The sequence below is a fragment of the Phytophthora parasitica genome (genome assembly GCF_000247585.1).
Source record: "Phytophthora parasitica INRA-310 unplaced genomic scaffold supercont2.77, whole genome shotgun sequence".
NCBI classification, from domain to species: Eukaryota; Oomycota; class Peronosporomycetes; order Peronosporales; family Peronosporaceae; genus Phytophthora; species Phytophthora nicotianae.
Window position 1 is genome coordinate 37546 of NW_008649063.1, and position 25318 is coordinate 62863.

Below are 25318 nucleotides of genomic sequence, written 5' to 3' on the forward strand. Positions count from 1 at the left end.
ACCAATTTAGCTATACCAGTTGACAAACACGCGTACACGTTCATTAGGAGCCACAATCCACGCCTCTGTGCATCAGGGTGGACACGAGAGCTAACTGGCGCAAATGCGAATGATCACTAACTTTTTGCAACTTGTCAGAAGAAGAAAACTTGAGGAACGCAGTTGGGGTCTACAAATTCAGATGACAACGTAGGCGGTTCTACTTCTCTTTTCTCAGGTGGATGAATATCGGCCATCGTTGACATTCTACATGCTAAATACTACAGTAGTGTTACTATTTGCACCTGGATACATGTAATGGCAAGCCTTGCTACAAACAAAAACCTGTACAGATTGAAACTGTACTACAGTTACCCTCCGTACTCTCAACATTACCGATAATAAACAACTTCACGTCGGGAAATCAATCGCGATGACCTAGACGGAAGAGAGTATGACCACTTCAACATGCTATGGTGGAGAAGGGAATGTAACGGCGGCTGGAGCGGCAGGTTGTGGGGACTCTGGAGACACCATGAACAGGAGTCGCTAGTATAGAGCAGGCGTGCGACGAAATGCCTCATTCGCCAGCTGATGGCATTTTCCAATGGTCAAGAGCGCATCTGCTTTTGCAGCCTGGGACTCTCATTTCTTCTTTCTCACTCGCAGTGGCAAAGCTCCACTATATTCACGTCCTGAATCATGACGAAAGTGTCAAAGTTCATGCGTAAACTCTTCCGTAAAGACAGTGGCGAAGAAGGTTATCGTGGCCTCCAACTGCGACTGCGTAAGGCGGTGACCTTAGGTAAAGCTCGACAAGTGGCAGCGTTGCTGGATGAAGGCGCGTCTCCCGTTTGGATGGAAGATGAGACCCATTCTCGACGTCGATACCGGCGTCGGGATTCGTGTCCGTGCCAACTCAACGCGCTTCTATTGGCCTGTCGATGTGGTGACGACGAAGTGCTGAGTCTTCTGCTAGACGCGTTCTTCGAAGAGCCTCAAGTCCTCGCCCATTTCAGTCGAGCCATGTACTGCCTCGTGATCCGTCATGGCCACTGGAAAGCCTTCCATCGACTACAACAACGTCGAGTTCCCATGACTTCGGTATCATCGAGATCTTCGACGGATTCGACTAGCTCACCGACCTCCGTGACATCAACTCGGCTCCTGTCAGAGGCTGCAATGGACCACGCCAGTTCCAAACTACCAATGCCCATTTTCGTGGCTGCAGAGCACGGTCGTCACCATATTTTGGCCTATCTGTTGGATCATTACCCTCACAATTGGGCTCAGTATAAATTCGACGGATATTCACTACTCTCGGTAGCAACAATCAACGGCCACTACGAGTGCGTCCGAGTGTTACTTGATCGTCAGGTAGCTACTGGGCGATCTCTAGACGCTGCTGTCGCGTTGGCTCGTCGTCACCGTCAAGCTCATGTACTGGTTTTATTGACGAGTTATCTTCCGGAATTCGCCTCCGATCCTGAACCCGTGTACAAGAGCTACGAAGGAATATCAAGCGATACCAGCAATGTTAATGCCTTCTCGTGCCAGTGGTCAAACCAAGGGACCCGAGTTCAAGGCCGCGTCTCGATCGCAGAGACTGTGGCCAGCGAATTCGACGACGAGAGACGCAGCAGTCTCTTAGCTATCAGTTCGCCTATCAACTATACCAACCCTGCAGAAGACATGGACCGGGTACAAGAAATGCGGATTCGAGCTGAAATGCAGCGTGAGCAACGACAAACCGGAATGATGTGGTTCCTGGACGGACGGGAGCCGGTTGAAGACATGCAACGTCGCGTGGAATCGCACGGACTGAGCTCAGACGGGTTCGCAGTTCTCCGATCTGCACGCGATACTGCACCGAACTCCAATAACAGCTACACGTCCGAACAGGAAGAAGAATCCTGGTATGCGGTCAAGTCTAGCGAGAAAAACCATGATCTACTGGCAAGTGATGAAGAGGAGCACGCGTACGAGTCGATGTTTTCTGTTCACGACGAAGCGAACAATGAATTACCTCCGGGATCTGACGAGAGACATAAAGTGATGTCAGCACCTCGATCTTCATCCTCGGTGCGACCTGGTAGGTCACGCAAACTCATCAGCGTTCGCAGTCGAGGATTCCAACAACATCGATTGTTGGAGGCTATTGAAGAACACCCCGCTGGTGAGATCGAAGCGTAGATCTCTACAGTGGACGTGCTAGCAACTACAAGTAATAGACATGTATTAGGTCAATACCTTACATGTACGTCGCCCTTACTCATTGTCACAAATGCCGTGAAAGCCGAGATGTACCCCACTTTCGATATCTGCTAGCGTCGATCTAAGTCCGATAAACCCCATGGCTAACGCCGACAACCCGATCGTCGTCGCTAACATGTACACCATGATCGATTCGCGTTTGTACTTCTTCACAAAGTATCCGACACATTTCAACCCGCAGAACCCACCAACAAACCCAACAAACGCAAACCACGCCATGTAGTCGAACTGCAATTCACCCGGGAATTGACCGTTGATAGCGAACTGCAGCGTCGTGGACGATGCTGTGAAGAGGATCATGAAACTGGCTGTGGCCGTCTGCACAGCTGGAAGCACACCAGCCTCCAGCATAAGGGGACCTTTGACCATCCCACCGCCGATACCAAGCAAACCAGCAGCTACACCCGCAGTGGTGCATACAGCTGGGAACATCAGCACGCGGCGCTTGACCCAATGCATATCGCCGTCAACGAACGGATAATTGCTAAGAACTTTAAAGCGATTCATCAACCGAAGACGATACCCGATGTACAGTGATATTCCAGCGAGAACTGTGAGGGGCAGCAGCGTAATAGCCCAGTATGCCGAGGAATTGCAAGTCACACCGATAGCACTAGGAGCGCCATGACCACCACGAAGAAATGCCTGAACCAGAATGATAAGCCAGGAAACCACCAGTGGCCAGACGAACTCGAAAGGCAGCACTCGGGCATCGCGACGTTCAACAGTTCCACGTCGCTGAGTCTTTTCATCGTCATCGGACGGGAATGTGCCGAATCGACGATTGTCACCGAGGAGAGGGTCGGAGCTGGTCGGCTTTCTTTCAATAATTGGTGGTAGAGATTGGAAATCTTTCTCGTCTTCTTCGCGAATCAGACGCGTTTTACGACTACGACGAGTCTTCTCGAGCCACCGACGAGCAGCTATCTCCACGTCGAACCGCTGCAAATCGAACAAGCAAACAAAAAGTTTAAAAACTGAGCAATATGACAGACCAATATATCCGAGTGTACCTGATAGATTGACCATCGACGACCCCGGCCACCACCATTGGGACCGCCTGTCAGTGTGTTTTTGATGAGTGCCAACTTGGACTTCGACTCCTTCTCTTGAATCTGGAAGTGGCATTCAGCTGTTAGTTCAAGACAGAGTAGAAGTGTAAAATACATTTGACGCACCTTTTTGCCCTTCAAAAAAGTCTTATAAGTGATGAACGAGAGCAGCGTCACCAACAACACGAGAATCAACCAATTCGGGAAAATATGGTTGAGCATCACACCAAATACCGTGCCCATAAGCGTCGTGGGTTCCATGAGTCCCACCAAGCCAAAGTCAATGAGAGGGCGATTCCTGTTCACTGCACCACAAACAGAAATAAATAAAAAAGAAATAGCGCTTAGTTTTCGCAACACAGAGACTCACAGTAACAATCAATCCTCACATGGATGCTTGCGCCGGAAATGGACGGCATACATCGCGACTGCACAGCCAAAAATTGTCACTTTTGACAGCGGGATAGCATGTTTCGGGTTCAGACCAGCGAATATGTACATGGGTACAAGTAGACCTCCACCACCGATACCACCGCCAGCGCCCAACGCCGTGCATGAAAATGCGATCAGCGTCGTGAGTAGATCATTGTATGTGAACGGTGTGAACAGATTCTTCTCCACACAATACGCAGCTTCGACGATATCACCGGTGGATGTCAGACCTTGCTGCGTCTCCGTCGCCCCTGTAGCCTCGTCAAATACCTTCACTACGTGACAAACGTATCCAGCGTCTCCAGGCTGGTCATTACAGTCATGAGCGGTTGGTCGGCAGTACTCGCACTTGCTGTATCAATACCATGATATCGCACAGTTAGAGTATGTTGGCAAAAACAGAGTATTGTCTTCCTTACCCTCCGATACAGGCGAGAGCTGGGACGTAGCCACAATCTGATCGTTCGGTACACGACAGTCCGACAATGTTGGAGAATGGTGCATCCTGAGGCCCAGTTAGCCTCGGCATCGCACTCGCAGCAGCCAACAGCGTCAGTAGTAATAGCGGTGGTAGCCAATGTGAAGAGGATCACATCTTGACGTGGTGGATCTTAAGCATCGGTGGGAAAAACTGGAAGTGAGACGGATGATACCAACATCAGAACTGACGCACTAGGGAGGATGCGGTGGGATCACGTTGTGACACTGTCACTTTACGATAAACCGGCCATGGAATGAGCATTCGTATGAGTTGTAGGTCATTCAGAAACATTTGCCCTCCACAATGCCGTCCATGTACTGTTTTTCTTAGAGCGTCATGTATCAAATTCGTGATCAAGTAGGAAGAGACAGGAGTTTGGATAATAAAATTTGAAATGCTATTTCAATTTTTTAATATGCATTGCAATACATGGCTGATCAATAATATGATATTTTGACCAATTATTGCAATAAGTATATTATCCCAACAGTCGTTTATGCTTGCATTTGCAACTTTACGGTACTCAACAAAGAATTTCCTACCCACAGCATAAGCGCCATGCAACATCAGTTTCAACATCTGACTCAAAAGAAATAAAGCGGCCATGTAACAACTCGTCAGGTCAAGGCAAAAGGAAGATCCTGACGGGTGGGCATGCATTCATCCCACCTCGACAATGTCGCCTATTGCTGATCTCCCCATAATTGGGTGGCCATGGTTGCTCGACAACTTGCAGTTTAATACTAGTCGTCATACTCACAAGTTCAGGAATCCCAACAGATCCTTCTCAAAAGTGAGATGACTGACAACGATCAGAAAACCTTTTTTATCGTTTCAATTATTGTCACAAATGCCATTGAAGCCGAGATGTACCCCGTTTTCAATGTCTGCCAGTGTCGATCTTAGTCCAATTGCACCCATGGCCACAGCTGACAAACCAATCGTCGCTGCTAGCAGATACACCATGATCGATTCGCGTTTGTACTTCTTCACAAAGTATCCGACACATTTCAACCCGCAGAACCCACCAACAAACCCAACAAACGCAAACCACGCCATGTAGTCGAACTGCAATTCACCCGGGAATTGACCGTTGATAGCGAACTGCAGCGTCGTGGACGATGCTGTGAAGAGGATCATGAAACTGGCTGTGGCCGACTGCACAGCTGGAAGCACACCAGCCTCCAGCATAATGGGACCTTTGACCATTCCACCGCCGATACCAAGCAAACCAGCAGCTACACCCGCAGTGGTGCATACAGCCGGGAACATCAGCACGCGGCGCTTGATCCAGTGAATATCTCCTTCGACAAAAGGATAATTCCCTTGTACCTTTATGCGATTAAGTAAACGAAGTCGATAACCCATCCATAGTGACACCGAGATTGGAACTGCTAGCGGTAACAGCGTGAGAAGCCAATAGATCGACGAGTTACACTTGATTCCGATAGCACTAGGAGCTCCGTGGCCGCCACGAAGTATCGACTGTACGAGAATAAGCAGCCAGGATAATGCAAGCGGCCAAAGGTACTCGAACGGGAAGACGCGTGCCTCACGACGCTCAATAGCACTGCATCTCTGTGCTTGTTTGCCATCATCTGAGGAGAAGGTCCCGAATTGACGTTTGTTCTGGTCTTGAAGGAGTGGATCAGAACTGGTAGGCTTGCGATCATTAAGAGGGGGTAGTGTCAGGAAGTCTGCTTCGTCTTCCTCTCGAATAAGACGAACTCTACGCCGTCGCCGAGTTTTGTTAAGCCATCGACGAGCAGCAACCTCCACGTCAAAGCGCTAAATATTAAACACGACAGCAAATCAATATTATCGTCGATTGATTTTGAACTAGGAATCTAGAAGCGTACCCGATAGATCGACCATTTCCTGCCGCGTCCGCCACCATTGGGACCACCTTTGAGCGTGGATTTGATTAGTGCTAGTTTCAAATTGTCTTCCTTGTCTTGAATCTAAAGCGTTAAATAACAGCTTAGGACTAGCAATGTGGTAAAGAACAGAATAAAAACACGCACCGTATTCCCCTTGAGAATTGTCTTGTATGTGATGAACGAGAGCAACGTCACCAGCAGCACGAGAATCAACCAATTCGGGAAAATGTGGTTGAGCATAACACCAAATACCGTGCCGATAAGCGTCGTGGGCTCCATAAGCCCCACCAAGCCAAAGTCAATGAGAGGACGATTCCTGTTCACTGCACCACAAACAGAAATAAATAAAAAAGAAATAGCGCTTAGTTTTCGCAACACAGAGAATCACAGTAACAATCAATCCTCACATGGATGCTTGCGCCGGAAATGGACGGCATACATCGCCACTGCACTGCCAAAAATCGTCACCTTTGATAGCGGTATAGCATGCTTTGGGTTCAACCCTCCGAGGATGTACATCGGCACAAGTAGTCCTCCACCACCAACGCCGCCGCCAGCGCCCAATGCCGTGCACGTAAACGCGACCAGCGTTGTGAGTAGATCCTTGTATGTGAACGGCCCGAATAGGTTCTTCTCCACGCAGTAAGCAGCGTCAACTGTGTCTCCAGTGGATGTCAGTCCTTGCTGTGCCTCCTTCTCGCCCGTAGCTTCGTTCAGCACCTCAATAACTTGGCAGACGTAGCCAACGTCTTTAGGGTGTCCATTACAGTCATGAGCAGTCGGTCGGCAGTACTCGCACTTGCTGCAACATCAGCAAGAGGCTATTCAGTCAATGAATATATCGAATTATGCGACTGCTTCCTCACCCTTCGATGCAGGCCAGTGCTGGGACGTAGCCACAGTCTGCGCGCTTGTTGCAGGCCAGTCCGACGGTGTCGTAGAACGGTGCGAGTGCTGGGTCAGTTAGCGCTGTGGTCGCACTTGTAATTGCGACTTGCAGCGCCACCACCACAAGCAGCAACGTTCTCATACTCGCCTGGAAGTCGTGTTGAAGTCTCAATAGAGCAAATACAGCTGTGAGGATAAGAACCATTTACCCAACGATACTCTAACGGGTACTGTAACGCATACCGTAATGCAATACATGGCTACAGTGCCGAAGCTCGAGGCCAATCGGAAACCTAAATGTATCGACGTCATGCCTAACAGGCAGGATTGGTCCACGATACCCACCACGTCACGATAGCGAGGGAAGTACGAGTCGTATTTTACGACGACGAGCCCAGCACCAGACTGGTCTGTCGACAAAGAATGTCGTAAGTGTGTATGAGCATTTTGAATCGACAGGACTGGCTCATTTACAAGTTTGTAGAGGTTTACAGACCATTGCAACACCACGAATACTTCCCTCCCGTATTCTAAGGGGAAGTCGCGATATTCAAATGCCAACCATTACTCTCGACTCCTCCATGTGAAAAACCGGGTTGAAAGCGACGCCAAAGTATCTATCTAGTAGCGACGCGTTCATTCACTGTGAAGAAAGTTGGTCTCTACCTCATTCACTGTCGCAAATGCCATTGAAGCCGAGGTGCACGCCCTTCTCAATGTCTCGAACGGTGGACTTCAGGCCGATGATACCCATGGCCAAAGCTGACAGACCAATCGTCACTGCCAGCAGATAGACCATAATCGACTCGCGTCTGTACTTTTTGACCAAATACGCCACCACTTTCTGGCCGCAGAAGCCACCGATGCAGCCCATAAGTGCGAACCACGCCATGTAGTCGTACTGTAACTGGCCCGGGAACTGTCCGTTGATAGCGAATTGCAGCGTAGTGGAGGACGACGTGAAGAGAATCATGAAATTGGCAGTAGCCGACTGCACAGGCGGTAGAATCCCCATTTCCAGCATGATCGGGCCCTTCACCATGCCACCTCCGATACCCAACAAACCAGCAGCCACACCAGCCATAGTACACAACGTTGGGAAGATGAGGACACGGCGTTTAATCCAGTGGACGTCACCTTGGATAAATGGGTAGTCACAGAGCACTTTGAGTCGGTTTTGAAGTCGCAATTGGTGTCCTACCCAAAGTGTGATCGCAACCAGGATCAACAGCGGAAGCAGCGTCAACATCCAGTAGTCCGCCGAGTTGCAGGTGATTCCGATTATACTAGGAGCACCGTGACCGCCTCGAAGCATCGACTGCACCAGCACCACAAGCCAGGAGAGCACCAATGGGGTGATGTACTTAAGCGGGAACACCTTCATCTCGCGCTTCTCGATGGCTTTACGTCTCTCCAGCTGCTGATCATCGTCCGATACGAAAGTTCCGAAATCGCGCTTGTCGAGGCCACCTAGTAGTGGGTCTGAACTTGATGGCTGGTGCTCACGAAGAGGTGGCAAGGACGCAAAGTCTGCTTCATCTTGAGCTCTAATTTCTCGTAACTTTTTGTTGCGACGCGTCTTCGCCAGCCACCGATGGGCGGCAATCTCCACATCAAAACGCTGTTATAAGCATGAAAGGCAGTGAGTGTACAGACAAACAGGGTGTATAAACAATGTATAGAATACGTACTCGATAAATGGACCACTGGCGACCAAGCTTCCTAATTCCACCATCAGGGCCGCCCTTGAGCACCGACTTGACGACTGCGCGCTGGTACTTCGATTCTTTCTCTCGAATCTGTAGCAAATGTATGCGTGTTAGTAAATGGTCTAACAGGGGTAGAAAGTTACTGTGCTTGCCTTACCGTGTTTCCTTTGAGGACAGTTTTGTACGTGATGTACGATAGCAACGAGACCAGAAGCACCAGAATCAACCAGTCCGGGAACATGTGATTCATCATGACGCCAAAGATGGCGCCAATCAGCGTCGTGGGCTCCATAATACCTGCAACCTGGTAGTTGATGAGCGGTAACTTGGCATTTGCTGTACAATCCAGGAACAAACTTTTAGTCATTTGTGTTTCAGCTCAATAGAAATTCACTAATCAACTTACTCGGATGCTTCCGGTTAAAGTTGAAAAAGTAGGCCGATACCGCGTTGCCAAAGATGGTGGCCTTGGACAGCGGAATGGCGTGTTTGGGGCTCAGTCCGTAGAAGAAAATGTACATGGGCACCAACAGACCGCCGCCACCTACACCACATCCAGAGCCAAGTGCTGTGCTCACCAGAGCGATGATAGTGGCCACTACGTCCTTCCACGTGAAGGGGTCGAACAGGTTCTTTTCGGTGCAGTAGGCGATAGGCACGGTCTCTCCGACGGAGTTTAGCGCGTACTGAGTCTGCATTTCGCCCGTATCTTCGTCCCGAGTCTCCATCACTTGGCAACGCTTGGATCCATCAGCACTGCAGTCATCAGCGTCAGGTCGGCAGTACTCGCATTTGCTGCAATGGAACAAAAAGCACAAAAAGATAAGCGATGATACATTTTTCATTGGATAACTGGTAGATGATACGAACCCGGAGATGCACGACAAAGCAGGCACGTAGCCGCAGTCAGTGCTTTTAGAGCATTGCAGACCTACGCTCTCGTGGAACAGCGCGTCTTGAGCCACGCAAATAGAGGCCAAGCAGGCCGCAGACAGCAGGGCGAGCCGCATATCAGAGCTCGAAATGAGCTGCTCGCATTGACATGAGTCACGCTGCGTAACTTGAATTTGACTTGACTTCAGTATGAAAAATGTTTACCCACAAATTGTGACAACCACTTGTCACATTCATGTTCATCTGGTGGCAGGTATTGCTGACACAAAACTTTAGGTGGTACACTGTGCCCATTGTAGCGTTGCACGAAAGGACGCGAACCCAGTCATGGCTACATTTGCTGGGTTGTGTTCGCGGCCGGGATGCCGCTATTTGACGCCATCGAGAGCGATGTCACGGCCTTCTTTGTGTCACAAGGAACAGTATTTGACTCACTGGTCAAGGCCTTCATGGACCGCATGGCCGTGGTCGAGTCCAGCGTGGCGCTGCTGCACACAGACGTCACCAACAACTTCAACTTGGTGAACCAGCGCATCGATGCCAGCACAGCACAAGCACAAGAGATCGCAGCATCGACGGCAGCGAAAGCCGCAACTGCAGCAGCAACTGCAGCCGCTTCCGCAGCACTCGCTTCCCTTCCGCCACCTCCCGCCGCTGAGGTATCCTTAATTACAACACCAGATAATGTGAAGGTCGTGGATTCTGGTGGTGGACGGAACGAAGAGCTCGAGTACCACATCATGACGCTATCTCGTCAATTAAACATGGTGCTGGAGGTATTGTTTCAGCCGCATGGAAACAATAACGTCGTAGATGTTGTTCAGGCGAAGCAGACACAGCTGCAGTCGATCTCGGATGTCTTGACGGAGAATGAGGCTATATTGATGCAGCTAGCAGCACAACACGATGAAGGAAAAGTTGTACATTTCAATCCTGGCGCCGAGAGTGGAACGAGTGATAACATGTCCGACATAGCATCGGATGAAGCCACACAAGTAGCGAGAAACCAGCAGCTAGTACCAGAACAGAAGCCTGTGTCGGAAGTTACTACTGTTCCAAGGCCGACAACATCTTTGAAAGAAAAGGTTCAAAAGCCACAATCCCCTCCGTCCGAGACCAGCACTCTGCCATCAGTAGCAGCTAAAGAAGCTCGACAAGACGTGGATCAGCAAGTCCCTTTGCCCACCCCCGAGCCTCACCTTGATGCTGCCAACAAAGAGCAAGGGGTTCCATCACTCAACAAGCCAGACAACCAGATCACTGAGAATACACGCGATGAACAGGATGAAGACAGCGATAAAGAGACGGATGAAATCTCTTCCGATTTACTTCCATTCCAGCTACTGCCAGAGGCTTCTCGTCACCGAAGAAAGAGTTTCTTCCAGAGTTGCCAGGATCTGCAGCGTCAAGAAGAAGCGAGGCTGCGCGAACAGAAGCGGCTCGAAGAAGAATTAATGCGTCGGATGCACGAACTGCTGCTTCAATCACGATCTCATCGTCAACAGGAGCACATGGAACAGTGGCGAGCGCAACAAAACGAGGTGACACAGAACCAGCAAACAATGATCTTTAATCTTCAAAATCAGCTGCAGGAACAGCTTCAGCTTCACCAGCAACGAGAGCAGGAGTGGTGTCGTCAACAAGAAGAGCAAAGAATGGCAGATATTGCTACGATACAGCAGGAGATTGATCGGAAATGGGAGAATCTCAACAGTATGGCGGCTACTGCACAGAGCATACCGAGTCAGGATCTTACTCAAGTAAAGCAGCTCATGGACGATTTAGACAAGAGGTTTGTATCTCCAGACGCGTTGCAAGAAGCAGGTGCTTTGTGGCTCAAGACAGCAGCAGACAACTGCATCTATGGAGCAAACCCAGAGATCCTCTCCAATCTTCATCGAGACCTTCAGGAATTTAAGTTCCAACTCAACTCCCACCCCGTGAAATCTCCTGCAGTCTCATCTCTCCACGAAGCAGTCGATCGAGCCATCCAACTACTGCACCCTGTGACGTCAAGTGATAATATCACGACAGGAACTGAACAGGAGAACACCATGTATACGCTGCGACAGCTCCTCGCTAAGGTTGACACGTCATATCGAGCAGCAGCTACGGAACACGAGGAGTTCCCATTGCCTGCTGTCGTTTTCTTAGCGGAGGCGATTCACCGAATGGAATTGGGCACAGCAAACCTGTTGGATGCCATTGATTTCCAACAAGAACACTTCCAGCAGACGTTGAGTCAACATCAAACGGGGCTCGACAAACTCCAGAAAGAGCTCTGGAGACAGCAAGAGGTTGAATTGGGTCTTCGAACTCAATTGGGGGCATGTCCAAGCCAAGAGGACACATTACGGCTTGTTCAGGATCTCCGCGATCAGGTTTGTATCGTAAAATCTCTAGAAGTCCAGATTGTGCTTACCAATAGTATTTTTCGTCTTGTCCAGATCGCGGCTACAACTGCAGATTCTGCATCGAAAATGTTAGACACAGTAGAAGATTTACGCTACCGCATGGCAGGGCTTCCGAATGCTCAGATGCTCGAACAGCTCGCCAGCGATCTGCACGCCAAGACTGATCGCCTTACGCTTGAGCTGGACACCACTGCTGGCAAACTTAGCCACGATTTACGGCAGAAAGCTGATCGATCCGAGATTGATCGTCTGCAAAGGTACTGACAACATCGAGTTGTAGCGAAACGATGACTAACTCTTTCTTGGTGTACGATTCAGTCTTGTCCAATCCAGCAACGGTGTTCATCTACCTCCAGCATATCTTACGAAATCACCGTTAAAGTGCCTGTCATGCGACCAGCACCTTCCGTTCGCTCAAGCTCCCCTAGACGACAACATGGCTCCCAATCTGTCACCCAAACCAGGTTCTCCCACCTCTCAACGACCTGGTTCACCACCTCGTTCTCCTCCTCGTACTTCACCACGCCCGATTATTTACCACAACCAACAGTCCCAACAACTAACGTACCAGGATCAGCCGTACTCTGGAAGCTCTCAGTCCTCCGATGTCTACAATGACCTTGGCATCAACATGGAAATACTGCAAGAAATGTTTGCGGCCTCAACCTCAGCGTTGGAGAGACGACGACGACAGCGACAACACTTGCAGATGCAGCTCTTGTCTCCCCAACCGGAAAGCACCAACGCCTGGGTTGTTCGAAACCCCACGTACTTGAACATCGACGACGGCCGAAACCGGATCCCACTACGTAAGGTACAGCTCTCCGACCAGGTAATTTATGGACCTGCCATCACTCCGAATGCTTTCCGCAAGAAACAATTGGGTCGCTCCGATGAGTAAGTTAACATTTGTGCTGATATACGTCGGTCGGAACGTTAACTCACCTGTTGTTAACGACGTTGTAGACGACCGAAGACTGCACTACCGGAACGAAGACCTGGAGGTGAAATCATCACTCGAACAACATCGTCAACTGTGAGTATGTCCATTATTCTGTACAAATTTGTCCAAACTCATCAATTGATTGCAGGTGATTGTACGTCCATTCGCCGAGCTTACAGACAAACGCCTGCAAAAGAGATGAATGCAGCGCAGATAACTCCAGAAACCCAAGTCTCTTACCATTTCCTCCGTTGCATTATCAACGCCAATGGTTCCGATCTACGCGCTTCACATTTTTTTTCTGGATTTCTAGGCAATAATCGGCTCGTTCTGTCGTCTTAGACATCGAGTGTGAACTTCACCTTCCGCCCCGGTCCTGTGCTATGCAGACCCTTTCCTCCACTTGTCGTCTTGCGCGTCGGGGTCTCGTAAACTGAGGAAGAAAGAGGCTCCAGGAATTCGTCTTCGCTGTCACTCATGCCGTAGATTTCATCCAGCCTCTTTGACGTAACCTGGTTGATTTTGTTCATCGGTGGATGAACCGACAAGTCCTGTACTAGTACAGCTCCGTGGTTGGCAGCGATACCCACTTCAGAACCGGGTAAGTTCACGCCGTTCTCAGGTGTTGTCAGCCCTGATACTGCCACAGTGGGAGTCAACGACGCAGACTTCAGCGTGGGTGCGTTCGTCTCGGTAACGCCATAATACCGCGAAGTCGGTACAGGGATTCGGTCCATGACCAATCTGCCGCCTCGACCAATACGTCCGCGGCATCTATACTTGGGCGGTTGCTGGAATATCGCCGCCATCAACCGGGGCTGAGACAGAGGGTACGACGGGTACACTGGCCCACTCCGCGGTGATCCGTCCGTGTCTGTTGTGTCCTCCATCACAAAGTTCGCCGACGTGTCGTACTCCATAAACGTCGGTGCGATTTGAGGTCCTTCAACCGCAGTTCCAGCCTTTCCTGTCTTCGCATCGGCTCCAGTCTTTGAATCACCAGAAGTGCCCATACCATCTGCCAAACTGCCATTCTCTCCATCGCGATGTTTCTTCTTTTTCTTCTTCTTCTTCTTGTGACGTTCACGCTCTTCATCCACCGGAATCACCGGCTTACGCACAACAGCATTAGATCCACGATTCGTGAGCTCATGCTCCGCTTGACGTCGAATCTCGTCCAAGAAGTCCAGCTGAAGTCGCTTCGCTCGTTCTCGACGTCGCACTAGATCCAGCAACCTACGGACACGTTCAAAGTCCACACGCAGCTGCTGTAGCTTACGGAATCCTTCCAAGTCGTTCTTGCGATGTTTGCGTAACTTATAGCGCTCCTTCTCACGGGGTCGAAACACTGCATGAGGGTTCGTATCGTTCAGCGGAGTCTGAGGCCAGAAACGCCGTAATAGCGGACGACGCAGCTTCTGGCGCTTTGCAGCCCAGTATGTGTAAACATCGCAGGTCACGCGATTAAGAGGCGTCTTGTGCATGCTCAATCTCTTGCCAAAGACATCTTCAGCTTCTGCAAGTGTCATGACGTTGGGGTTCAGTAGAGCTGAAGCTTTTTCCAGAGCGTCCAGCATCTGGGCGAAGCGTCCCTGGGATAATTGATATCTTGGATCTCCATCCACGCCGTACTTGGGATGACGTCGGAGCCACCTCATGTCTTCTAGATCTAGATCCACTTCAACTTCCTGGGTCTCTGGACCTAAAGCTTCGGATCCTGCGGCATCTTCGTCTCTCGGCAAAGTTTGAAATCTGACGTAGGACGTGGGGACTTCAAAGTCTGCAGACACTAAAGTGTCGTAGCTTGGGACTGGTAAGATCACGGGGATTGGAATGTCCTTCTTGTTGCGTTTAGATTGACTCCCAGCTTTCTGACGAGCTGCCAGATTCTATTTTTAGAAAATAGATTTAGATTAGAATGAGATGTTAGAAAAAAAAATGCTTTTAGAAATATTTATATAATAAGATTTACCGCCACGAGCTGCTGGAACGTCGCGTGTGGCTGCGAGGCGCCCCCGGTGCCGTCGTCGTCAGCATCCAGGTCCTCCTCCTCGCGGATGATCCGCATGCGCGCATGGATGTCGATCTGCCGCGGCCGCAGACTCGAGCGCCGCATCGTTAAAACCACGGCTCTAATTTCATACAAGAGGGGACGACACGAAAGCAAGAATCGCCGTTTTGGAATCGGTACAGTGTACCACTCGTTTAGAAATATGTGACGTGTGAAAAATGAAGCCATGTTAGTAGGCTTCTATGTAAATTTCCAGGCGTCCTGCTTGTTGATCGCTGTTCATGAGCAGCAGCTTGAGCGTCAGTGAGTGGCCAACGGGGATGTATGGGAACGGCATCATACCCGTAGCAATTTTCTCACTGCAAATAAAAGTACAACGGGGAAATGTCAGATTCAAATGAGGGTGTAAATAAATTGGCTTTGCACGTACTCGAGAGATGCCACCATGCCCGAATGCTTGAGGACGAATACCAACGTGCTGGTTCGAGTGTTCTCTGGTGTTAGTGCCAGTTCGAAGACTTGACCTCTCCACGTAGGGACTTCCCCGCCACCAGGGTGCACCGCTGTCTGGACCTGGGTGAGCACTTCACCATCGCCACGAACTAATCGGCAAATGCAATAAGGACTCTGTCTCCGGTACTTGAGTGCACGACGAAGTCCAGTTGCACATATTATCTTGAGACGATACAGTAGCAGTGGAGCCACTACAGGCAGTCCTGATCGAGTTGATACAGGAGGCAATGCTGGCTTTGCACCGCTGACGGCAGACCTTGGTGTCGTATTTACAGTTTCTGCATCAGCTCCGCTCGAAATGGGCTCTACATCATCCGTATGGTTCTTGGTTGGCGTCGGAGGTACAATATCATTGCCTTTGCATTCGATAGCGGTCACTTTCGATTCGCTTGATACAGGAACCTCGTCTTTCACTGACCAAGCAGCACTGCCGCCTCTTTTTAGTTTACTTTCCAGGTCGCGTAAAATTGGCTCGGGTTCTGGGCAGCCTGGCAAGGGGCTGACATCGTCACCACTTGGAGCATGAATTTTCGAACTGGGAGAGCGATTCAGTGCAGGTAAAATTTCTACCTGACGTTGGAGCACTTCTTCTCCCGATATCCACGCGGCCACTCCAGTTTTCGATTGTCGACGACGATCTTCAGGAAGAACTTCCGTGCGAAGTTCACTCTGCTCGACTGCAACGGGTACGAGTGTGTTTGTTGCAAAATATGCTGCGATCTCGGCAACACCCTGACGATATATTTCCACTGGTATATGAGATAGCACCGCCATCCCAACGTCGCGCTGAGTTGTCAATCCTCTTACAATCTGTAAACGTCGAAAAAATCGCTCTGAATTCTCGGTCTCACTCGCGAAAGCGTCAGCAGAAGGTGGTGTGGCCTTTTGGCTTAAGAGAACGTGACATACATCGATAAAATTCTCTTCTTCATCGCAACCATCTCGGAAGCCCCATTGCTGCATTGCTCTCCACAGCGGCGTGCGATTTTCCTAGCAGAATTTTACAACATGATTAGGAATGCTCATTTTAAATTGTAGATTCCACAATACCTTGTCAAGTACATTCACATCAGCTCCGTGTTCTACCAATCCATTAACAAAAGATGCATTCCAATTCTCCGCATGAACGTGCAGTGGTGTATCGTCCTTCGAGTCTCTGATATTCACATCTGCTCCTCGTCGGAGGAGAAAATTGAAAATGGCGTCGGAAGTCGATTCGAACAAAACAGTCATCGTCTACAAGATCAAAGCAGTTTAGTATGATGTTCAGGTCTGACACAGCGAATAAAGACGCACCAGTTTAGCGAAGCCCGTGGTGATTGTGTATGTTCTGTTCACATTCGCGCCCCGTTTCAACAGTAATGTAACCAGTTCTAGATTTTTGCGCACCACCGCAGCTCGAAGCGGATGTGGACTCTATAATACCAAACAGCATAATTAGTTACGAAGTACTTGCAATTATTTTCTTGGACATACCTCGTCATGTTTCGAGCCATTAACTTCAGCCCCGTTGCTGAGCAAAACTTTCACCAACTCGACATTCTCCTTATCCACCGCATGATAAAGTAGATCCCCCTTGGCCTCCTGTTTGCACCAACCCGTCAGTGTTTCACTAGCATAAATTAAAACTGAAATGCTGTTGTTGTACCCGATCGGGGCGTCCATTTGGGCTCGTGCCCGTTTTGACTACAGCATTGATGACATGAGTATTGGCTCCGGCCTGGATTAACTTTGCCAACTCTTCCGCATTGCCGCGCTGTACCGCCTGAAGAGCCTTGTAGGCTAGCAACTCGGGAGGTTGCTGAGCGCTCTGCATCTCACTCTGTGATTTCGTTGAGAAGTCTACTGGAGCACTTGGATGGGTAAAAGTCCTCAGGTCGAAGACGACAAGGATAGTAAGCTGGCAAATGTGGCAGAAAAGTGGTCTCATTAAATTAGAGCTCTATTCTTATCAGCGTGAAGGTTATTGGAAACTACTTAAGACACGGGTGACCACTTGATAATTTCACGATCAAAAATTGCGTTCTACCATTATCACAGCTAGTCTATGAGCGGAATTTGCGCAGCACCGACGAGTCCACTGTTTGCAGCAGTTGGTCGAAAGCACCGCTACCTAGTTTTGCTGCGATATCATTCAGTCTTTCGCAGACAAAACCCTTCAAGTCTAACGCTAATACAGGAGCATCTTCTTCATTCGGCGCCTGCTGTTGATTTCTGTGGTGAGCCTGGAAAGCGCGATACACCCCGGATCGAGCTCCATCTTCATCACTATTAGCAGCAGCTGCCTGCTTCAGCCTCTGCTCCTCTTGCTCGTCTTCTATCACTTCGACACAAATCTCCAGAATCTGGCCGGTCTTCTCTAATAATGGCTGCTCCATCAACATCAACGTCGAGCACAACGCAAGTGCCCATACTTTCCGTCGTAAAAGTGTCAACGGGGATGATCCGACAGTGTAAAACAACTTGAGCATCGCGTCCACAAGCACCAGCAGCACCGCGTGATCATTCACCAGCAGGTTCTTCAATGTGAAGTCCAAGTTGATCATCATCAGTCGAGCCACAACGCTCAGATAGCCAGCAAGTACACTATCTGGCTCGTGCTTGGCCTCCCCCTGCTGGAAACTGATGCAAGCTTCCACCATAGTCTTCACTACTGGCAAGAACACCGTCACCTGATCGATGGGGACCGTCGCGACGATAATCTCAGTCACTTGGGCAATCTGCAGAGAAGCTTCCGCCTTCACGTTGCCGATCACACTTTGTAAAAGACCAGAAACATTGCTGTGATAGGCCTGCCAGAACTGTGCCTTGCCGAGTCGTAAGTAGTGCTCCAATAAACTCAACACTAACACTACGTGTTCGTAGTCGCGCTCCATTAACCGCAACGCATTGCCAAATAGTAGGTGAAGCTCTTCAGTATACACTGTAGACACTTCCAGCGTCTCATTCCACAACTCCAGTCCACTTTCCATCAAGAAAACTTCGTCCGGATTTGACACATCGGTAGCAAAGCGAACCACCTGCACGCACATATCCAGCAATGTCTGTACGCTGCCAGTCTCCACTGAAGGTGCTTCCTTCACACTGGACAGAAGCTTAGCCATCAGCTGGAGAATCTTCCCACGAACCAAGTTGCTCGCGTCACTCTCGTTCGTCCACAGTGCAGGCAGAGGTGCACTAATCTGGTGGCAGAAGCTTACAATCTGTGCACCACAAGCTTGGATGATTGCCTCTAAACAGCCCAATACCTTCATTTTACTCTCGGATTCGTCAGCCTGTGGAAAGAACGCAAACAAACACTCCAGTGCTCGCGGCAGGAATGGAGCAAACGCGTCGTGCTCGAATCCCCAGTCGTTCACCATAGACTCGAGCGTCTGAATAACACGCAGCTTCAGCGCAACATCGGCGTCTGCCTGGTGGAAAGAAGCCGACGGGTTCAGCAACGAATCGTACAGTGGCGGCCGTACATTTGCCGATAGCTGCGCTAACCAACAGCTTACGAGCCAAACGATCCGGAAGCGCAGAACTGGAAGCCCGTGGAACGAGCCAACTGCAGGGTCTTGGTTGACGAGGATTGGTACGAGATTGGTCAGAAACCACGGCTCAAACTCGAAGCAGTCGTGGAGATCGTAGCAGCCCAGACCGATAGCAAGCAGCACAGCATCCATTTCGAGAATGTGTCGATCATCACCAGCAGATATCAGCCCACGACCCAGTTCTACCAAATACGACGAGGCACTGGAGGTTATCTGGGTCAGTGCTGGGATCGTTTGGTCTGGGAAGTTCTGTACCAACGTCAAGAAAACATTCTCAGCACAGGCACGCACCGATTCCTTCGCTGTCAGACTCTCCATGAGCGTACAATAGGCTTCTGGATCGCTCTGCCACTCATCCAGATCCTTAGCAGTCAGAGTCATGTAGTGCATCACTACTAGATTCAGCATGGACGCAAAGCGATTCTCGGTCTGTGTGAAGAACGTCTGCACTGCCGTTTGCGCTTCAAGAACCATGGCATCCGTCAGTGCGACGTCTCCAGTAGCCGTGATCACCTTCGTAATTACCCGAGTTGTGCCATCAGGACCTGAGAGACTCTCATTCTTGTACAACCGACAGCTCAGTACGTTAGCAAAGAACTGGAGCGCATCGATCTGGAGTCGCCTGGGCGACGGAAGCACTGTCATATTGACGGAAGCGAACGCTGTAAGCACGTTCCAGAACAGCGTAAGATACGGCGGCAAATATTCGCGAAACTCCATCGGATACGAGTTCTGCACACCCACGACAATGGCTGCAATACGGTGCATGCACTTGTCGAGCGTCTGTATCGCCTCCTCCACATCTGCAGCGCCTGCGTCTCCAACAAAAGCCTGTCGGAACTTCACCAGCTTCTCCAACTGGTTGTAGAACTCCACAAGTGCCGATCGCATGGGCTCTCCATTCTGCAATGCCGACAGATCCCTGAACGCATTGAGCAGCATCGTCGAGATGATTTTCGTGGTCGTCACTAACACATTCAGCTGCTCTGCACCAGTAGTCATTAACGCCGTTGCAATAGTCGCTGTTTTCTCGTTATTTGTCTGATCAGCAGCCACTCCTTGACTCTGTAAGAAGCTGTTGAGCTGTGTGGCCGTCGCTGTCCAGTATTGAAGCAATAGGGGCAGCAGCTCCACACTGAGTATAGCAAATTGTTTACGGTGCTGCATGAGACGTCTGGCCGCCAGCTCCTTAACCACGCGGTAGCAGACGTCGACTCCTCGTCGCTCTCTTGACAGATCCACAACTCCGTTCAGCCGTCTCAATGGCTGTATCATCATTGGGAAGAGAGTATCGAAGCTCCATTGGGTTGGGAACTCTGCACGCGCGATCGTGGCGACAATCAGCGCCAAATGCAAAGCCACCGTCTGCTGCGGCTCGTGCAGCGACGCAAACAGCAACACGCCACGCACGTGGGCGCGCTCCTCGTCCGATAGAAGGTTCGTGGCCTTGCGTGCTCTCCACTGAGCCTTGAGGAAGTGCTTCAGCCACAGAACAGCAAGCAGGCGCACGTCAGCGTCTTCAGATGCCAGCTGCGCAAGGTTGCGCGGCGTTCCTTCAGCGTTGGGCACGGCAACGCACATGTCCAGCAGGGCAGCAAGGAACGGAGCGGTAATGGGCGCCTTTTGTAATTGCTGCAGGTCATTCTCGGCCGCCGAACGCTGCGGCTCCGGCGCACGCAGGCTCAGCGCGAGAAGCTCGCGCATCCGCGCAACGTCGCCCGCCATTGGTGATAATGAAAATTAGTGACATGTCACTACATCTGTATTTAATTTAAATTGAGTTTCATCCAATTATTTTTAATATTTTATTCTGGGAGTTGCAACTGTATCAACATTCATTCTAGAAAATATTGATCAGTTGCAACCAAGCACCGGAAAAATCAAATTTGCAACGATTTTTAATTACGCTCTATTGCAGTTTACGTTGCAGTTAGCTTTTCGAGTGCAATTGAGTATTGTAATACGTGGGGCTCATGCAAGGGTATTGCAATTTAAGATCACAATATTTCACTTCAGGTTGCTTCAAGCTCACCTCGCTCTACTTGTAGATCTTTCGTCAGGGTCTTATCACTTCTCTAGCTCGGGCACGGCTGAATGCAGCTGCTGCAGAGCTGGCAGAGCAGTTGCGGCAGAGCATGTTGTGTCATTTACCCCGCCGACGTTCTCTGCTTCATTCTTCAATCCGCTCAGCCGTTAAACCGGGTCTAGCATCATTCATCGTCGTCGTCACCTCCCCAGGGTTTCTTCACTACTACCAAGATGGCTCTATCCAATAACAAATTGCGCTGCAGAGAGGTGCCTGATGTGATCAAGTTCTACTTTGACATGCTCAACGCTGGTAGTGCTGTGGGGTACAAGTGCCTCAAATGCAATTTCATACCGACTCATGATGGATAATGGGATATACAGATTTGTATCGACATTTGAGCTCCTGTCAGAGTAGTGACTACAGAGAAAGTTCACCGCGGCTGTCAAAACCCTAAAAAGCAAGCTTGGATTTGAAGTCATCGAGTTTGTGAGCGAGCGGGATCTTGTGACTTTCAAGTGGATCAAGTGGATTGTAATGCGAGATATGCCTTTCAGCGAGGTAGAAAATGAGGTGACCCGGGAGTTAGCAGGACTGAATCGGTGCTACATGTCTGGTGTAAAGCGGTTCGAGCCTACATACCCGTCCTGGTTCCGCTAGTTGAAACGTTATAACGGAAGAACTTCCTGAGCGCTTCGCTATCAGGTTTGACCGATGGAAGCACAAGCCGACGTACTACATAGCAGTATTTGCGGTTTCGTCCGCAGCATTATTATTATTACGATATCGTAGAATATTCAAAATCAAGCTCTACCGCTCAATCAGTAGAGCATCTGAACGATCCCACCTCTTACTCAGATCTTGCAATCTGCTGAAGTCAAACTCAAAGTACGGCTTCCTCGTTGTATTATCCCATGGGACAAACGTGCTCAGCGGACACCTACAATCAAGATCAAACCATCCACCCGAGTAAAAAAAAGCAATGATGTTTTGAAACCTGCGTACTTTTTCTGCTTGTCCATCCGATGTGGGAAACCGAAGATAGTTTCGATCGCTATACATCCTGTGGAGTACGATGTTGCTCCCAAATCACCGAATATGCTGTTGCTCTACACAGTAACGATCCATCATTTTTGATCTCCTCCAACAACGTTGACAACAGCAACACCTCGTTTCTCCTTCCACAGAGCTCCGTTTTCCACAATCTTCAGCTCAACATGAGCAGCCTCACTGTCAAGTACATCTGTAGATCTATTTAGTCAGCACATGTTTTTCCCCGGCAACTTTTAACCCCCGTAAAGGAATGCCGGTGCAAGTGAGTGCCAAGTATGCGATAGTATTGAGCTCATTATAATCTGTGGCTGCATCAGGAGAAGCGATGCTACGTGGATGCGGCAAGTGAAAAGCTACTTCCCCACTTGCTTCTTTTAAGCGATCAAACCAATTCCATACATAATCTGACAAACGTGTCCGTGGTATGCTGTTTATCCTGTCTCTTGGCAAGTTTTGATAAATTCAGGGTTACACACCAGTCGCACAAGCAGCTGTGGATTCCACATATATCCATAAATAGTGGTATGAGTATGCAAATCTCCCGCACTTTTAGGGCTTGACAACAGAAGCAAATCCAGAAAGTACACCTCGTTCACGCTTGCCATAATCATGAGTTTTTCTCACATCTTTACTCGCGCAACAGCAAGTTATCGCAGCGGTAACGACGTCAAAAAATACCTCAAATGTTCGAACGGCTCAAGCTGGGAGTTGATTCGATACATCAAGTCTTGCTCTTTTACTTCTATGCAATACTTCAGGAACATTGTCTCGGAAAAAATTGCGCTCGCGTGCAAAGTGATGACCGATCATTCCACCTACCCGATTATCACAAGAGTACCACAAGAAGTAATATCAAACCATCATGTTCAGGAAGAGCGACTATTAGCAAGTGAGATATCAAATCACATCTTACGCGTGTCGCATCAATATTTGGTCTGACACTCGCCAGTTCGAATGGAGAAAACGGTACACTGTCACCTATTACAGAACGCAACCGGAACAATTTGCATTTAGAAGTTTCGCCAGCTTAGATTTGGGATGATCATGGGTAAATTCCTATTGCTCGTGAAAAACAGGATTGTTTGCAAGCTCGTTCAATTAAGTTATGCCTCTCCATGAGACGCATTTGTTCGAACAGCTTTCTGTAGTCCAGAATGACGCTGCAGTTGGTTAAACATCGTACAAATCAGTTTCGCGCTTTGCTCTAATCTCTCGTTGCTTAGAACAGTAAATGACCCAGAAAGCTATCACACTGCTGTAACAGTTAGCGTAAGGCTAATAAATATGTTCGCGGTAGATGGACGGATTTATTTCAGTGAGAAGGATCGATTAAATGCTTTCGTTTGTTCTGGCGATGATCGCTGCAGCGTGGTTTCGCGTCGGATGATGGTGCGACAGCTTCTGTAAGGAGGAGCAGATCCGCACTACGTGGCTATATTTGGAACACTATCGACAATTGAACTAACTATAAATGTTTATCATGCATGAATAGCGTTTCAAAACCAAAACAAAGCTGAATGCTTCACGTCTGCGTGTGTTAGCACCGATGCTTGTAATCCAAAGTAATACTATTGTTTACCGTGACAGGGCATGTTTACTTGCTAAATGGTATGCTGCTCTACAGTTAGCACAACGTCTTGGTTGACATGCTCGTTTTGACCTGTTGCTCTACAGTTAGCACAGCGTCTTGGTTGACATGCTCTTTTTGACCTGTTTCTTCGTGCCTTCGTTCCACAGCTGAACTTCACCACTCACAACCTTCTCGCGAATGTAATGGAAGCATAATGTGCTTGGTATGCGCTTGGTAGCCAGCGTTCTTCGCCGGTGCCTACTCCCCTTCGGTAGTCAACACTCCTGCTTCTTGCTTAGAGTCAATGTCCTAGAGGTGAAGGTGCATCCACATCCCCTCCTCCTCGTAGTCCCTGGGTGCGATGTGCTTGGCCTCAGAGCTCAGTGCGATTGTCTTGAAAACTTGAGAGCGCCCAACGTGACCAACACATACCACAAAAATTAAACGCTTAGCAAGCGCCGTTCGTCGCGGTTGTCGGCCCAACTCGCATCTGAGTAGGCGACGAACTCAGTTCCTTGGTGTCGGCTTATGTGATCCCCACGCCCTTTGACTTCAGCAGGTAGCACAGCTCTGCTACCAGCATCCGAGTGCTTCTCCCCGGAATTTTCCTAGCGGCAACCCACCTGGACAACAGCGATCGAGCTATCACGCCGCGTACGGCAATGCCAAGTACACCAGGCTACCCATGAGCGAATGCACGCTTCATTCTCGGAATTAAGATCGACTAGGACATGGAGTGCAAGGCCCTGCGTTGTTTCTACTAGCGTATGCAGAGTCGATTATCAAGCGATTCGAACAAATTAACACAAAACTATGCTTGTGTCCACTTGAAGCTGGGGCTCATCTATACCACGGCTGGCCAAGCCCAGACCAAAGCCGATCAGGCAAAGAAGATGAATCAATGCCATATCGTTGGAGTCCTTCGCTGCAACCAAGACTAGGAAGCTGATGCCATGACCAGCGCTCCAGCGACCAATCGATTGTCGCTTAGTATTCAAGATGGAGCGCAACAAATACGTACGAATTATCTGAAACAAAGCTCGCCTCGTAGTGAAGGGGGTTTCGCAAAAGCACGTCATTGACTACAAAGCGACGAACACGCAGGTGACTTTCTGAAATCGATACGTACCAAGCTGGCAAAGTGCGTTGTTGACGAATGCGAGATCGAACAAAGCGATGTCAACACGACGTTCCTATACGGAAAATCCAACAGAGAGATCTAAATGGAGTTGGAAGAAGGACTACGTGAACAAACCTACTCTCACTTTGGCTAAGGCTGAAGGTGAAGACGGAGGCGCGTGTCAGCTGTTGCTGCAGAGCTGGTAATGGTTCAAGATAGTTTCATGTCTTGAACGCGATCTTCGACAATTACGTCAAAACGTGGGATTCAAGTCAATATATGCTGCTCCCTGTGGACACGCACGAGGTGACGGTAACGCCGAGTATACGGTGTCTCTATGTCGACGACATACTGATCGCGTCGGAAGATTAGGCTTTCATTGCTGTGGTGAAGTCTGGAATCGCGAATAAGTTCAAGATGGTTTAAGATCAAGGACCTCGGACGTAATACATAGTGTAATTGTAATGGGCTTACTACGTGCCCACTACTTCGGCTTACACGTTAGCGCACGTGTATGAGGAAGCGTAGTTTGCTTTAACTTAG

The 25318-nt window shown here is 49.4% G+C and overlaps 8 protein-coding genes across 8 annotated transcripts; 2 read left to right on the top strand and 6 right to left on the bottom strand.

Moving 5' to 3' along the window:
- Positions 1-597: 597 nt before the first annotated feature.
- PPTG_17938 (hypothetical protein) lies at positions 598-2381 on the top strand. The gene has a single exon (XM_008915906.1). The coding sequence runs from the start codon at positions 682-684 to the stop codon at positions 2170-2172; it is 1491 nt and encodes a 496-aa protein (XP_008914154.1). The 5' UTR covers positions 598-681; the 3' UTR covers positions 2173-2381.
- On the bottom strand, positions 2248-7191 carry PPTG_24247 (hypothetical protein; the record flags this gene model as incomplete). The annotated part of the gene is made up of 5 exons (XM_008915907.1): positions 2248-3195; positions 3267-3368; positions 3432-3610; positions 6506-6900; positions 6965-7191. 5 exons carry the CDS (start codon positions 7189-7191, stop codon positions 2248-2250), a joined length of 1851 nt encoding a protein of 616 aa, XP_008914155.1.
- Positions 7192-7653: 462 nt separating this feature from the next.
- Positions 7654-9705, bottom strand: PPTG_17941 (hypothetical protein; the record flags this gene model as incomplete). Its single annotated transcript, XM_008915908.1, has 5 exons — positions 7654-8607; positions 8678-8785; positions 8853-9031; positions 9102-9490; positions 9566-9705. 5 exons carry the CDS (start codon positions 9703-9705, stop codon positions 7654-7656), a joined length of 1770 nt encoding a protein of 589 aa, XP_008914156.1.
- A 246-nt stretch (positions 9706-9951) lies between these two features.
- PPTG_17942 (hypothetical protein) lies at positions 9952-12904 on the top strand (the record flags this gene model as incomplete). Its single annotated transcript, XM_008915909.1, has 3 exons — positions 9952-11970; positions 12037-12260; positions 12322-12904. The coding sequence occupies 3 exons, from the start codon at positions 9952-9954 to the stop codon at positions 12902-12904; spliced, it is 2826 nt and encodes a 941-aa protein (XP_008914157.1).
- Positions 12905-13284: 380 nt separating this feature from the next.
- Positions 13285-15062, bottom strand: PPTG_17943 (hypothetical protein; the record flags this gene model as incomplete). Its single annotated transcript, XM_008915910.1, has 2 exons — positions 13285-14835; positions 14919-15062. 2 exons carry the CDS (start codon positions 15060-15062, stop codon positions 13285-13287), a joined length of 1695 nt encoding a protein of 564 aa, XP_008914158.1.
- A 40-nt stretch (positions 15063-15102) lies between these two features.
- On the bottom strand, positions 15103-17286 carry PPTG_17944 (hypothetical protein; the record flags this gene model as incomplete). The annotated part of the gene is made up of 6 exons (XM_008915911.1): positions 15103-15316; positions 15388-16460; positions 16521-16706; positions 16767-16886; positions 16947-17054; positions 17119-17286. The coding sequence occupies 6 exons, from the start codon at positions 17284-17286 to the stop codon at positions 15187-15189; spliced, it is 1785 nt and encodes a 594-aa protein (XP_008914159.1). The 3' UTR covers positions 15103-15186.
- Positions 17287-17371: 85 nt separating this feature from the next.
- On the bottom strand, positions 17372-20734 carry PPTG_17945 (hypothetical protein). Its single transcript, XM_008915912.1, has one exon. It carries the CDS (start codon positions 20729-20731, stop codon positions 17516-17518), a length of 3216 nt encoding a protein of 1071 aa, XP_008914160.1. The 5' UTR covers positions 20732-20734; the 3' UTR covers positions 17372-17515.
- A 482-nt stretch (positions 20735-21216) lies between these two features.
- PPTG_24248 (hypothetical protein) lies at positions 21217-22849 on the bottom strand (the record flags this gene model as incomplete). Its single annotated transcript, XM_008915913.1, has 5 exons — positions 21217-21271; positions 21880-21972; positions 22038-22086; positions 22201-22262; positions 22764-22849. The coding sequence occupies 5 exons, from the start codon at positions 22847-22849 to the stop codon at positions 21217-21219; spliced, it is 345 nt and encodes a 114-aa protein (XP_008914161.1).
- Positions 22850-25318: the final 2469 nt, after the last annotated feature.